This window comes from Rhinatrema bivittatum, chromosome 6 (assembly GCF_901001135.1).
Source record: "Rhinatrema bivittatum chromosome 6, aRhiBiv1.1, whole genome shotgun sequence".
NCBI classification, from domain to species: Eukaryota; Metazoa; Chordata; class Amphibia; order Gymnophiona; family Rhinatrematidae; genus Rhinatrema; species Rhinatrema bivittatum.
Window position 1 is genome coordinate 77,279,176 of NC_042620.1, and position 14,819 is coordinate 77,293,994.

General features: G+C 42.9%; 1 protein-coding gene across 4 annotated transcripts in view; it reads left to right on the forward strand.

Moving 5' to 3' along the window:
- The window catches only part of FMNL2 (formin like 2), a 425,422-nt gene that overhangs the window by 345,805 nt on the left and 64,798 nt on the right, over positions 1–14,819 (forward strand). For all 4 annotated transcript variants that reach the window (XM_029605500.1, XM_029605502.1, XM_029605499.1 and 1 more), the window contains exon 11: positions 14,289–14,399. In XM_029605500.1, the coding sequence (XP_029461360.1) occupies positions 14,289–14,399 (111 nt within the window). The remainder of the gene's footprint in view (positions 1–14,288; positions 14,400–14,819) is intronic.

Sequence of the window (14,819 nt, forward strand, 5' to 3'; positions counted from 1 at the left end):
TATGGTGAGACTGCACCTTGAATACTGTGCACAATCCTGGTCGCTGCATCTCAAAAAAAGATATAGTGTTTCCTCATGGTTCTGTGATTTGTGTCATCAATATTGTTTGCTGTATTATGTTTGCTTGTCTGTTATCGGCAAAGTTTCATATTGTGTCTGAGGATCACTCAATAAAAATTGTATTACAAAAAAGATATAATTGCGATGGAGAAGGTACAGAGAAGGGCTACCAAAATGATAAAGGGGATGGAACAGCTTCCCTATGAGGAAAGGCTGAAGAGGTTAGGACTGTTCAGCTTGGAGAAGAGACAGCTGAGGGGGGAATATGATAGTGGTGTTTAAAATCATGAGAGGTCTAGAACGGGTAAATGTGAATCGGTTATTTACTCTTTCGGATAATAGAAGGACTAGGGGGCATTCCATGAAGTTAGCAAGTAGCACATTTAAGACTAATCGGAGAAAATTCTTTTTCACTCAACGCACAATTAAACTCTGGAATTTGTTGCCAGGGGATGTGGTTAGCGCAGTTAGTGTAGCTGGGTTTAATAAAGGTTTGGATACGTTCTTGGAGGAGAAGTCCATTAGCTGCTATTAATCAAGTTGACTTAGAAAATAGCCACTTCTATTACTAGCATCAGAAGCATGGGATAGTTTTTGGTTACTTGCCAGGTACTTATAGCCTGGATTGACCACTGTTGGAAACAGGATGCTGCGCTTGATGGACACTTGGTCTAACCCAGTATGGCATGTTCTTATGTGCTTATGTTCTTACTGCTTGTGTACTTCTAGTTTGTTTGAAAATTAATAAAACAGATTATACATAAAAAAATTTAGGGAGTCCCTAATGCATCTTTAAATACACATTGTGTAAACACCACAAAAGACTGCTAAACACACACTCAGAACCTTTGAGGCAGACTGTCATACCATAACAGCACTAATGCCCAGGACTCGCATAGCAGCAACCTTACGTATAAAAAAGGGCAGAATGACAAATATTACTACACAGACCTAGAACACCAATATACCTCCTGTTGGAAAATGGGAACAAGCCTGACTTGCTATAGATCCTCACACAGACCTTATCAGCTAGCATAATCCCTTACTACGGTTGCACAAGCAGAACAGATGCACCACAAATTAGAAACAAACATGCAGACTAAAACTGAAATGGGAACGCCAAGAAGCCAGACTCTATAAGCAGTGCAACACTGGAGAAAGAGAAATAGAAATGTATTTCCACATATTTCCCAATTTGACACATTCCTCACTCTAAAAATGGAAAACAAAATTTCTTCTTTTCTCCCTTTGTGTGGGCAGTTTATTTGATCCTGGTCTCTCTTTTTGGTTTTCTCCTAAGTTCTTTTACAGGACCTCCTTTCCATTTTCCATTTCTTCTCTCTCCTCCTGTCTTTTTCCCTATATTTCGTACATCTGTCTCATTGATCCTTCCTTTTCATCTTTTTTCTCCATTTCTCTCTTCCCTGCCTCTGTCCACTCCTAGCTAAATTTCATCCCTCTTCGTCCCCTCTTTAACCCTCTAGTCCTCTTGTTGCCCTTTTTCATCTATCTACTAGCTTTCTATCTCCCACTCTCACTTCTTCTCCACTCTCTCACACCTTCCCCAGCCTCCTATTCCCCTGATATATTTCACCCATTCCCTAGTCCCCCATTTTCACCATCTGTACTCACTCTCTCCCCATCCTCATCTGTCTTTCTATTCCTCTTATCTCCTCACCAGCCCCAGCTCCTTCCTTGTCACTTGTTCCCTCCCTGGCCTCTAGGTATTTTCTTCTGTTTCTTACCCTGTACTGAGCCTTCTACTACCCCTCTTTCACACCTTATGAGCCCCATATTAAAGTGACTAGGAAAGGAAAGGTCCAATTTGACAGATTTATTAAGTTTTTCTTTCTGAGAAACTTTCATCATGTGATCTAAGGACTGGATTTAGAATTTGATAAAACTGTAAAATGAAATTAATTTTATTATGTGGGACAAGATTAATTTAGAAATTGCTCTTAGTCCCTGGGGGAAGCATTATGACAGTATTAAATGTCATCTTCTCTTGTGTGACTCTGTTCTGTAATGACAAAAATCTCACATTTCGCTCAGTCTCTGCCCACGTACCTGGTATTTAATCACCGGGAAAAATAAGTGGGCAACCAAGGACTGATGTGGCATTTTTGTTAATAGTAGGAATGTGCTGATGTTTATAATTAAAGAAAAACTAAAAAAATGTCATCGTGTTTTTTGTTTCATGCTGTCATTTTTAAAAACTCCATCCTCTGGGCTTTTTCCTGACCCCTACATCCCTTATGCTCCCCTGGACTCCCCATTAAGTTACTGCAATGCTGGGGTCCTCCCCTACCCTCCTTCCAGGGGCAGGAGCAATCCTTTGTTGCTCCTGCCCGTAATTTTGCTGTATAACAAAGTGGCACTGGCTGGCAAAGAGGCCAGGCCAGCGCCATTTTGTTATGTGGCAACATTTCAAAATGGTTCTGGCCTTGGGTTGCCTAGCACCATTATGAGAAACAGCTCTGGTTGAGGCAGGAGCAACTGGGGATTACTCCTGCCCCTGGTTGGGGGTGTATGGGGAACCTCACATTGTGGAAGGTTAAGGGGAGTTCTCCGAGGACAAGCAGGATGGTCGTCCTCACACATGGGTTACATCGTTGGATGGAGCTCAGCACGGAACTTTGATCTCAAACATTCTAGAACTTTCAAACATGCCCTACTGAGCATGTGCAGCTGCAGTCATCACCCTGCCCTCTAGGCAGAGTCCCTCGGTCTCTTTTTTTTTCCACGGAGCTGTATGGTCGCGGGAGCTGTGTGTCTCAGGGTTCAGCTTTGCTCTCTCTTCATAGTTTTTGTAAGTGATTTTTTTCTAGAGCTGCAGCTGTTTTTCTTTCCTTTACCTTACAGTAGCTTTATTTTGTTTCCTTTTTCTTCTTTCCTCTGTCTGCCAGCTGCATGGCAGGCCTTAGTCGCTGTGCAGTCTGGCAGGGTCTATTTCTATCCCTTAAAATAAATAAATAAATACATAATACTGCACCAGCAGTTAAGTATCTGTGTCCTCTCCTGTTATTGTATGCTTGTCAGGTGCTGGCAGACTGAATGCAGTCTGTGGGTGTCCGTGTAGGCCGCTAAGCCAGGGGACTCACCTGAATTCTACCCAGGCAGGAGTTCCATGTCATTTCACCAATCTATCAGCATCGATGGAGATTCACACAATGCAGAGATCAAGGACCACACTCTTCCTGTGGAAGGGAGAGCTCATCCTCCCCACATTTAAAGGATCTAGTCTCCACGAGCAGGAGCCCTTGACGACATAGCCTCCCCTCCTGCTTGCTGGTATTGGCAGTACAGTCTCCTTGTGAGAGAGGGTGAGCATGAGCCTGGGCAAGCAGCTTGCTGCCGCACCTTCAGTGCTATGCCCAGTAACGGTTGCTTGTGTATGTCTGTGACCAGCGTACCGTTGCTCTGACGCATCAATGTCAGGACCGCATTGGGGACCAGGACTGACATTGAGCGCCTTGGTCACCCTTGACACCATTGAGGTGCCGGGGTGCCCTCAATGCCATCAGGCTGTGTGACCGCCCTTGATGTCGTAAGGGCCTTCTGTGCCATAGGCATTGTGGACTTGAGGCACCGGAGTCATCGAGCACCTTGGGCTTCATAGTGGCAGAGAAGTCCATTCCATGGATGCCTTGCTCTCTTCCATTCCACGGATTCCATGCCATGGATGCCTCAGTCCCATCAATGCCCTCGATCCCGTCAAAGTGCGTGAGTGGCCTCCACAGATGCCATCGAGGTGCATGAGTGGCCTCCCCTGATGGCATTGAAGGGCGGGCCTTGATGCCATGGCCACCCAGTGCAGAGCTGCCCCAATACCATCAACATCCTCGATGCCATTGAGGTGTAGGACTGCCAAGGAGGCCATCAGGCCCTGGTCATCCAAGAGGCAGTTGACCACCGGGGCTCTTGGGAGCCCTTGAGTGCCACTGAAGCCCTCAAGCAGCAGGGACTTTGACCTTGAATGGATCGAGCACCCGGGTCGCCCTTTACTCAAGGCATCATGGTATGCTGAGGTATACAGGCGTAGTGGTCTGGTGCTCTCAAGGCGCCTTAGCGGTGTCCCAACGGAGCACTGAGGGGCATTATGCTGTCCCATCACTGGCCTACGGCTATCGGGCACCATGGATGCCGATGATCTCAGGGGCCCTGAGCCGCTGGGATTGGGAGGCTGGGAGGCATCAGAGGCCCCCTGGATTCATGCACCATTGGTGTAAATGAGCACTAGCGAGGCTATTGTCAGCTATAGCCACTGGCAAGGGATGCCATCGAGCTCACAGCATCGATGTCCTCAGACAGATAGGTGAGCAAGAGGAACAGTCGATGGCGCTGGCAGTCATCAGTTCCTCTGGGCACTGATTAGGCATGTCAGGACCATATCTGAGCTGCAGAGCCTCTACCTGCAGGTGCCCCTGGCATCCTTGGTACTGTCGGTCCATCGATGCCTTCAGGTACCAGGGTCTATATTGGTGCCACCGGGCTGTTGACACCATCGAAGCCATGGATGTGATCCATCATTGGTGAGTTCGAAAGCGCTATGGGCCCTATGGGTGCCATCACCACTGTGTGCATCAGTGGACTTGGTCGGTTGCTGCATGGACAACTGCAGAGCACCATGAGCACTGTCAGTCGCCATGGACTTTGCTGCTGCTGTTCCATGAGGGAAACGGCAGTGAGCCATTCCTGATGTAGTTTCAAGAGCTGTGACCAGCCTCTTGGAGTGTTATCAGATACTGGAGGGGGCAACGCCTTAGAACGCCAACCACCACCACCATGCCATACAAGAGTTCCAATGGTACTGGGGATGCCATCGTTGCACTGTTCTATGCACTACACTGGGAGTTCTGGTGACAGTGGAGAGAACAGCATGAGTGGTTGGGTAAGGCAAGGCATCTACTCCAAGCACCTTGGATGATGGCAGGTAGCACCCTCCCTATCTGTGCAGTTCTCAGTCATGCCAGGGCTCTGCCATTGCTGCGTCAAGGTCTCAGCCTCCTCATCAGTTCTGCACCACAAAGTACTGGGGAGCACCAGCAAGGAAGGTGTCATCACACACACTGTGATTTGCCTTTTAAGAACATCAGAACATAAATTGCCATACTGGGTCAGACCAAGGGTCCATCAAGCCCAGCATCCTGTTTCCAACAGTGGCCAATCCAGGCTACAAATACTTGGCAAGTACCCAAACACTAAGTAGATCCCATGCTACTGATGCTAGTAATAGCAGTGGCTATTCTCTAAGTCAACTTGATTAACAGCAGTTAATGGACTTCTTCAAGAACTTAGCTAAACCTTTTTTAAACCCAGCTACACTAACTGCACTAACCACATCCTCTGGCAAAAAATTCCAGAGCTTAATTGTTCGTTGAGTGAAAAAGAATTTTCTCCGATTAGTTTTAAATGTGCTACTTGCTAACTTCATGGAGTGCCCCCTGGTCCTTCTATTATCTGAATGGGTAAATGTGAATCGGTTTTTTACTCTATCTAGACCTCTCATGATTTTAAAGACCTCTATCATATCCCCCCTTAGCCGTGTCTTCTCCAAGCTGAAAAGCCCTAACCTCTTTAGCCTTTCCTCATAGGGGAGCTGTTCCATCCCCTTTATCTGTACCTTCTCCAGTGCAATTATATCTTTTTTCAGATACAGCAACCAGAACGATACACAGTACTCAAAGTGTGGTCTCACTATGGAGCATTACAGAGGCATTATGACATTTTCTGTTTTATTCCACCATTCCCTTCCTAATAAATCCTAACATTCTGTTTACTGTTTTGACTTTCGCAGCACACTGAGCTGACTATTTCAATGTACGATTCAAAAAGAAACTAAAGACTTGGCTATTTAGCCAAGCGTTCCCTGATAGCTAAGAGCCGATGAATAGAGCGTTACAAACGCTGGTCCACCAATCCCACTGTAAATATGTTTTGAACTGTATATGCTTTGAATTGTACTTCTTTTTGCTAATCATGTTTTGTTTTGAATTGCATTTCACTGGGTTCTCTGTAAGTTTCAGTTTCAACCATTGTTTCAATGTATCCGCCCCTGAGGCGACAGTTCTGTTCTCTGTAAACCGGTGCGATATGTATTCTATACAGGAACATCGGTATATAAAAATTAAAAAATAAATAAATAAATGTATTATCCACTATGATGCCTAGATCTCTTTCCTGGTTGGTAGCTCCTAATATGGAACCTAACATCGTGTAACTAAAGCATGGGTTATTTTTCCCTATATGCATCACCTCGCACTTATCCACATTAAATTTCATCTGCCATTAGAATGTCCAATCTTCCAGTCTTGCAAGGTCCTCCTGTAATGTATCACAATCTGCTTGTGATTTAATTACTCTAAATAATTTTGTATCATCTGCAAATTTGATTAACTCACTTGTCATATTCCTTTCTAGATCATTTTATATTGAAAAGCACCAGCCCAAGTACAGATCTCCAAGGCTCTCCACTGTTTACCCTTTTCCACTGAGAAAATTGACAGCACGCAGCCACTGACTCTAGCGCTCAGTCCTTGCTGTGTCGTGGGATTCTACCCACAAGCACGGCAAGTAGGATCATAGGTGTGCTGCCATTCATAGAATGGGATGCCACAGTATGAGTAATGGTCAGCTTACTTTTCCAGCAGAGGGCTCTATTCTCCAGTTGTACACTGCAGCCACAGTACTGACCTTCGACTGCGTTCCTGGTCGAACCCTAAGGGAGTTCTTTCTATCCCTTCCGTGTCACAAATCCCCTTTGTGGGGAAACTCCTGTGGCTCCATCCCTGGTAGGTTTATCACTGAATTGGAGCCTCAATTCTTTGAACCGGTGCATCTCCTTGTAGACCAGAGCCAGGGCAAGGCAGCAGCTGTCATCTGACCATTTTTGCTGGGGCCCCTTCGTTGATTACCGTAGTGGCCTTCCCTATCCGAGGGTGGCTGCCAGTGGCAATTTTGGTCGCTTCTGAACCTCAGCGATCAGTGATGATGTGCCCAATCTCAACTAGAGAGTTGACAAGTTTTTTGGGATTGGGAGGCTCCAATTCCCATTGCTTTCCTGCCCCTTCAGGAAGGGGGGATTCCACTGAGTTTCAGGGGAACTCTTAAGGGTTCCCCTCTGGATGCCTGGCTGTCCACCCTTTGCAAGGGATGTCCCACATTCTCCATTTCCTGGGGAAGGCATGTCTCAGCTTCTGACTGGCAGTCATTCTAGATTCCTTGTGAGATCCGAGAGCCAGTTGAGCAATAGCATGCTCCTTAGGTCGCCCTAAGGCACAGCAGGTCTATTTCACGGGTGAGCCTTTCCAGAGTAGCTCCCTGGTGAAGATTGGGGGTTTCTCTCGCCAGGGCTTACCTTTGATACTTGTTGAGCGCAATGGGCGTTTTTTGATAAGGACCACCATTGCCAGTCATTCTTGCCTGCGGAACCCTACCTCAGTGGGGAGGGTTACAATCCATCTAGTTGGCGAGCATGCCTTTCAACCTTTTGCCATATCCATGGCTGAGGGATTTGGGAGACGAGGGACCTCACAACAGAGATGCTGCTTTTTGGTTGCAGTTTCTTGCAAACCATATTTCCCCATTTTAGGAATAACCCTGTCAGCAGACAGGGGGGTCCTGGTTCAGGCAAAGATTGTTCCATTTACTGGACCACGTGCTTCTTTGGGGGAAGTATATGCTATTATGGCTGAAGTATTAGTACCTAACCCACAAAATCAAAAAAGTAGTACCACCGGTCAATTAATAAATAATAGAATATATGCCAGGTATATATATGTGGGCCCCTCACTCTAAGGGTCTGTATAGTGGCACAGACTCATATATGGTATGGGGTCACCTTACTTTAATTTTAAACATCATATTTTTTAGGTATTTTTCATTGTATATATTAAAAATTCTTCAGACTCAGTCAATTCTTATAAAGATACAGGAGGAAGATTGATACTCATCTATTCCAATTTTGACGTCCCATTCCAATTGGGACGTCAAAATTGGAATAGATGAGTATCAATCTTCCTCCTGTATCTTTATAAGAATTGACTGAGTCTGAAGAATTTTTAATATATACAATGAAAAATACCTAAAAAATATGATGTTTAAAATTAAAGTAAGGTGACCCCATACCATATATGAGTCTGTGCCACTATACAGACCCTTAGAGTGAGGGGCCCACATATATATACCTGGCATATATTCTATTATTTATTAATTGACCGGTGGTACTACTTTTTTGATTTTGTGGTTTACACATTTTGGTACACTGGAATACAGTGGTGTGTGGGTAAAAAGTTGAGCTTGGTATTAGTACCTAAGCCAGGTTTGGGGCAATCTGTTCCGAGATCGCCCTTGCCCTGCCCTGGTACCCTGTTCCAAGCAGGCTGAGGGCTCTATCTCGGTGGGTAACTCCCTACTGGAATCAGCAGTGAGTTATTCACTTGCATTTGAGAGATACAGTTTAGCGACTTATGCTTACCCCAGCAGTCCAGCGGTCTGCCTCCTTCTGTTCTTTGCTCCCTCTGACTTCCAATTGGAATTTCAGGGGGAAGTGGAGAAAAGCTTTGGCGTTTATGTATATCTGCAGAGAGAGAGACACCACTTTTTTCCCTATATTTTCACCAAACTCTGGCCAAAACTGCCTTTTGCTTTTCTCACTTCACTAGGTTGCCCAAAGTGCCTTTCTGCTCACCTGAACTATCCTGTACATAGGATGGATAGCCCTGCCCTTGACCGGGTGCAGTGTGGGTGAGCTTCAGGCCTAACGAATCTCCCTGCTCTGGAGTTTGTGCTAGCGATCCCATTCAGGGATTGCCTTTCATCCCCTGAAACTCTTGATGCTGTCCTGCTGGTCAGCTATGTCTGGTGCTTAGCACGTTGATTCTGACACAGACCCTGCCATTGCTGCTGATTATTCTTCCAAGCATTGCTGGGTTTTTCTGCCCATTATGCCTGTTGGCAAAACATGGGCACACTTCTGCAGACATTCTGTCCTTCGGATGTCAGTGGACCGCAGTTTCTTTCTGGGGAGTTCTCTAGCCCCATTTGGTTTTTCGATTGTCATGTAGCACCAAAGAAAACTGCACGGTCTTTGTCTAAGGGTCCTTCCCTTGGTTACATCTCTGGACTTTTTCCTGTATCCAGAGAGTTCTAGACATACTGTCGTCATGGTTTACTGATTCAAAACCCTGCTTGTAATGTTTTTTGTGTTGTGGGGTATGTTTTGTTTAGCACTCGCATCACTCACCTGCCTTAGGCACTCCTGCTATGCATTGGGGTTTTGTGTCTGTCTTTTCTATGGTTTTCTCTTTGTAGAACCCAACTCTTTTTCCCCCTAAACCCCTTGTGGGACGGCTGTTTCACAAGCAAAAGGGAGCAAGGTGGTGCTTTCAGCACGGTGCGGTTTCCTGCTTTATTTATTTATTTATTTATTTATTTATTTATTTAAACATGTTTATATACCGCCTTTACAATTCAAAGAATTAATCAAAACGGTTTACAACCAAACATACATAATGGATAAAAATAAAAGCGGTATTCAACCGAACATACATAATAAACCAAAATAAAAAAAAATTAAGAATTAACATTAAAATAAATAATTCAATGAACATTTGTGCCCTACATCATTAGACAGTAAGTGGATTGAATCTGTGGTATTATATCTTGTGAGTGTAACTATTTGAATAAAATAATGTGTGTATGCTTGGACAGCCTATAGCTTGGTGTTCACCTATGTGTGAGGACTACCATCCTGCTTGTCCTCGGAGAAAGCAGAGTTGCTTACCTGTAGCAGGTGTTCTCCGAGGACAGTAGGATGTTAGTTCTTACAAAACCCACCCGCCTCCCCTGGGAGTTGGTTTCTCCATGTATTAGCTATATTAGGGATTGAGGGGCAGGGTGATGACTACAGCTGCACATGAGATCAAAGTTCTGTGCTGGGCTTCATCCAATGATGTAACCCATGTGTGAGGACTAACCTCCTCCTGTCCTTGGAGAACACCTGATACAGGTAAGTAACTCTGCTGGCTAGGGGTTGGAGGGTTGCATGGCGTGTGAGAGAGGACAAGGAGAGGCTGTTTATAAACCAGACAGCAGTATACACTATTGTAAAATAGCATGCACCAAAACTGATCCCTCCCCAACACCAATGAAACAGAAATAATACCCATGCATACCTCTAATGAACAGGTTAAATATTTCACATGATCAAAAAGTAGATTTCTTCAATTCTGGTACATAGGTACATAAGTTTGTTAGGGATGGGTGAAACCCTTCTAATATCAAATCCTAAAATTTGACTCATATTTGCTCAGCTGATCAAGTTCAGTTTGAATTCAACCCCAATTAATGTTCAAAAATCAAAATTTACTTATATAAAGGTGGATTTTCATAGGGTTTAATGCATAAAAATAGCATTTAAATGCACAAATAGCATGTACTTGCGAATATACTATTTTATAAATGTCAGTACTACAGTATGAGAACCCAAGAGCAAAATATTAAATATACCAAAACCAATTTCATTCAAGTTTATGCACACCAAATCTGTATCAAAGTTAATATATTGCGGGTGGTTTCAAATGACCATCATATTGGCACTAGTGGACTGCATTAAATATTTCAATGATTAATGTCCAGTATGGTGTGTGAAGTGTAATCATTGGTCATTTAAATTGTAAATCTTATAAATGTCGACAATACACGCAGATTTCCCATTTTGTGATTGGCCTTTGAAAGATTATAAGAGGGCATGGTCTGTGTGCATTTCAGAAATGTTTAATTCACAACACCCTCCTGATTCTGAAACATGCACTGTGTCAGGCACTTGACATGAATTTTAGATAAGTCATGGACTTTTATGAGGTTTTTCTTGCATTAGATAAAATTTGACTAAAACAATTACTCAGGAAATAAGCAGTAATGGCCGATGATTATAGTACGGGTGTCCCAAGCGAAGAGCATGTGTGGGTTCTTTCCATAGATCATGCTGCCCGTTGGGATACAAAGATCCTATGTTAGAGCATTTAAAAAATCACAGCATTTATACAAAAGTTTTAGAGAGTTTTTTCCACTTTTGTGTCTATCGCTATTTTGAACTTTCCTTTGGTGGACTCCATTTGTTTTTGAGCAGCGCTGCAATCTTTCTGGTTCATCCATCATGCCACTATAGTATTGCGTGCTTTTTTGGATGGACTACAAACCTTTGAAACTACCAAACACGTTCATGATCACAGCAGACATAGGCAGCAAACCTCTGGAACAGGATCTGAATGTGGAAAATCCAGCTTCCTTGCATCATTCCGCATTCTTACAACTCTGAACCAGAAACATCACCCCAGGCTGTGTACCTATCCTGTCCTGGGGGCCCACCAGCCAGTCGGGTTTTCAGGCTATCCACAATGAATATGTATGAGAGAAAATTAGCATGTTATGAAGGCGCAGTGCATGATAATTAGATGATAATTTAGGCTGATCACAGGGAACTGGAAATGTTTGTAAGGTTCTTTAGGTAATTAAAAATGATGAAATTAACAGACAGTGGTTATGAATTCAGTTTGAAAGAAGTAGCTTTGTATAGTTTTTTTGGAGAATAACTTTCAAAGAACTACACACAGCAGCATCTACATGCAAATATGGCCATGCATAGATCTACTCCAGTATTTTATAAGCTGCACGTGTTAAAAAATACACTTATCTTTATCCCAGAACATACGCGCATATGTATGCTTATGTGAGAATACAGAAAATGCATTGAAACCACATCTTTATTTTTAAAAAATGTATATCCCACACATTTCATATGTACATGACAGGTTAAAACTTTTCATACTTAAAAATTGTCATCAAAACGTCATAAAACAGACAATGAATGCGCAAACTTTCCTTAGCTATTTTAAAACTCTACACGTGTATATTTTATGCATGAACGTAAAGTAGGACTTACATAAGTTGACCAATTTTAAAACATGCACGCATAAATGAAATTAACCAGTTTACCAATTAGTCTACAAGTTCTCCCAGTTCTTCTCCTGGCCTTCGAGACCTTCCTGGTTCTTCAGTCTGAATTCCCTCCAGTTCACCCAGACCTCGCACCCCACATTTAATATCACTTGTGCTAGATAATTAGGTGTAGAAATCTGCAAGTTGGCAAATGTATACGTGTAAGTGTTGGCCCCATCCTGGAAAGCCCCTTTTTTTACATGCGTTATTTTCCACGTTTATAAAATACGGAATATGCGCGTAGAGGCTGCTTACATGCATATCTGCTAATTTTTACACACTCTGGGCCTGCTATTGATAACCAGATAGTCAATGGGCGGGGAAAGAGCAGATCAGGGCGGCACTACTTATCTGGTTATCTTAACTGGATAAGTGGCCTATATTCAGCCTTATCTGGTTAACAGAATAAGTTAAACCTGCTCAATAGTAATATCCGGATGACTTAGATAACTGGATATATGTGACTATATTGGGCCCGTAGAGTTTTGAAAATTCTCCCCTTTGTATTTCGTGTATTACGAAGGCACAACCGGGGAGAAGGTCTTTGGTGAATAGAATAGAGGCTGGAAGTGCAGCAGTTGAGGGCTGCTGATGATCTATGCAACTGAACAGAGCAGCAGATTTTAAAAAAGTTTTGAAAGACGATTTTGCAAGGTGCATTGAATCTATCATTGTTGCACATCACGCACCCTTTTAAACCCAGCTCCTTTGTTTTAAATGATTATGATGCATATGACTGAGCCTATGAGCAGTGATTTTTATTTAACCAACAATAGTAGCTGCAGTATTCCATGCTAGTTTTATTTGTTTAGAATCACCAGGGTTAGGCAATCACCAATCTGCTTGGGATTTTGGGATATCTATAATGAATATGCATACCTGGGAACTTTGAGTTCTGCTTACCCTGAGGTTAGCAGGGGATGGGGAGTTGGGTGGGCTGTGAAAACTTTCTCTCTTCCTCCACCCTCCCATTTATATTCTCTATCAGATAATACAGTAGTTTCCAATCTTTGGTGTCTCTGGCTTAATTTTCTGGCTCAGCATCCTTTTTTCTCATTCTCTGTTTCTTTCTTTTTCTTTCTCTCTGGTGTCCTCCTTCATTTGTTCTTTCTTCTTTCTGTCTTTATCTCTTTCCTTCAGCAGTGAATACTTTAATAATCTCTTCTTTTTCTCTTCCCTTCTGCTGCTTTTTTCCTTCCTTCTTCTCTACCTATTCATCCTATCTGCTCTGTTTTCAGCTTTCTTCCTCCTGTTTCTCCTGCACTCTCTTCCATTCCTCATCCCCTTCCTTCTACATTATCATCCTGAATTCCTCCCCCAACCCAGGGTCCTTTTTCTCCCATTTCCTGCCATCCCTGATCCTTGCACCCCTTTCAATAAAATATTGGGGGATGGTGGTTGTTCGTGATTTAAAAAACAGTAATAAAGTTAACCTGGATGGTAACTTTAAAATTTTATGAAACAACCGTTTTCCTCTTTAAAAATGTTTTTGCAGAAAATAATTTTTGTCTTCAGGAAAGAGTTGGAAAAACATTTGTAGTCCAGGTTTGGGACTTATAAGTAGATGGAAGAAAAGAAGAAGAGGAAAATAAATATGTAAAAAATTATGAATGTGGGTTGTTGATTTTGGTATTTGTAGAATTACCTACATTTGTGGATCTTGGGGTCGGTGTGAACCAATCGGTAGTCAGAGGCGCTGAATTGGCAGCAGGACCTCCTTCCTGCCAACTGCCTAAGACTCCATCCTATTGCCCATCATGTTCTCAGCACAGACAGAGGAAAGAGACTGCAGCTGAGAAGAGATGGTGATTTCTAGAACCCAGAGATCCTTGGTATTCTCCTGGAGATCTTGTCTAAGGTCTCTAAACCCTGAATCTCCAGATCAAATCCAGAGAGTTCTTAGGTATGTGCATATGTATGATATAGATTTGCATTCAATTGAAGTAGTGGGCCTGCAGATATATCTCATTCCATATTCTTTAGTGGTATCCTGAAAGCCTGAACAGATTGGTGTCTATTGGGACGGGAGGTTGCCTACCCCTGAGATTCACATTGCAATATTATATGCTCATTGGTATGAAAGGAAACTGTAACTATTTAAATGAGTAATATTACCAGGTTTACAGAAAAATATTCTATTCCTTTTTGCAGAAAAATGTTTGCTAGCAATCATTGGGACCTTGGTTGAATTTGTTCTTTGACAAACTGCCCTCAAATTTTTCTTTCAGGTGGCATGCATGCAGTTCATTAACATCGTAGTTCACTCTGTAGAAGACATGAATTTCCGAGTGCATCTCCAGTTTGAATTTACCAAATTAAGCCTAGATGAATATTTGGATGTGAGTATTGCTTGGCATTTCCCTTATATATGTAAGTGCTGTAGTTGTAATGACCTCTGCCAGGGGAGATGCTTCTCAGTGTTGTGGTAACTAAAGAAAAGTCCCGCTGGCTATTTACCATCATGGTGAGCGTTGTAGCTTCAGATGTGTCAATTTGGAGGAATCGCGTTATGTTTATTGTACCTGGAAAGTCATCATCTCTGTGTGTTGGCTGCACAGATTAATTTGGGAAGTGGAAAGTCCAAGCACAAGCAAACTAGTGACTGAAGAGTCAACATGATAAAAATAAAAACTTGAATCACTGTGGAAGAAACTTCTTCATGTAGCCAAAGCATGGAATGCCTGCTAAAAATGGATATGATTTTATTTATTTATTTAACACTTTTCCATACCGACCTTCATAGATAAAACCATATCGGA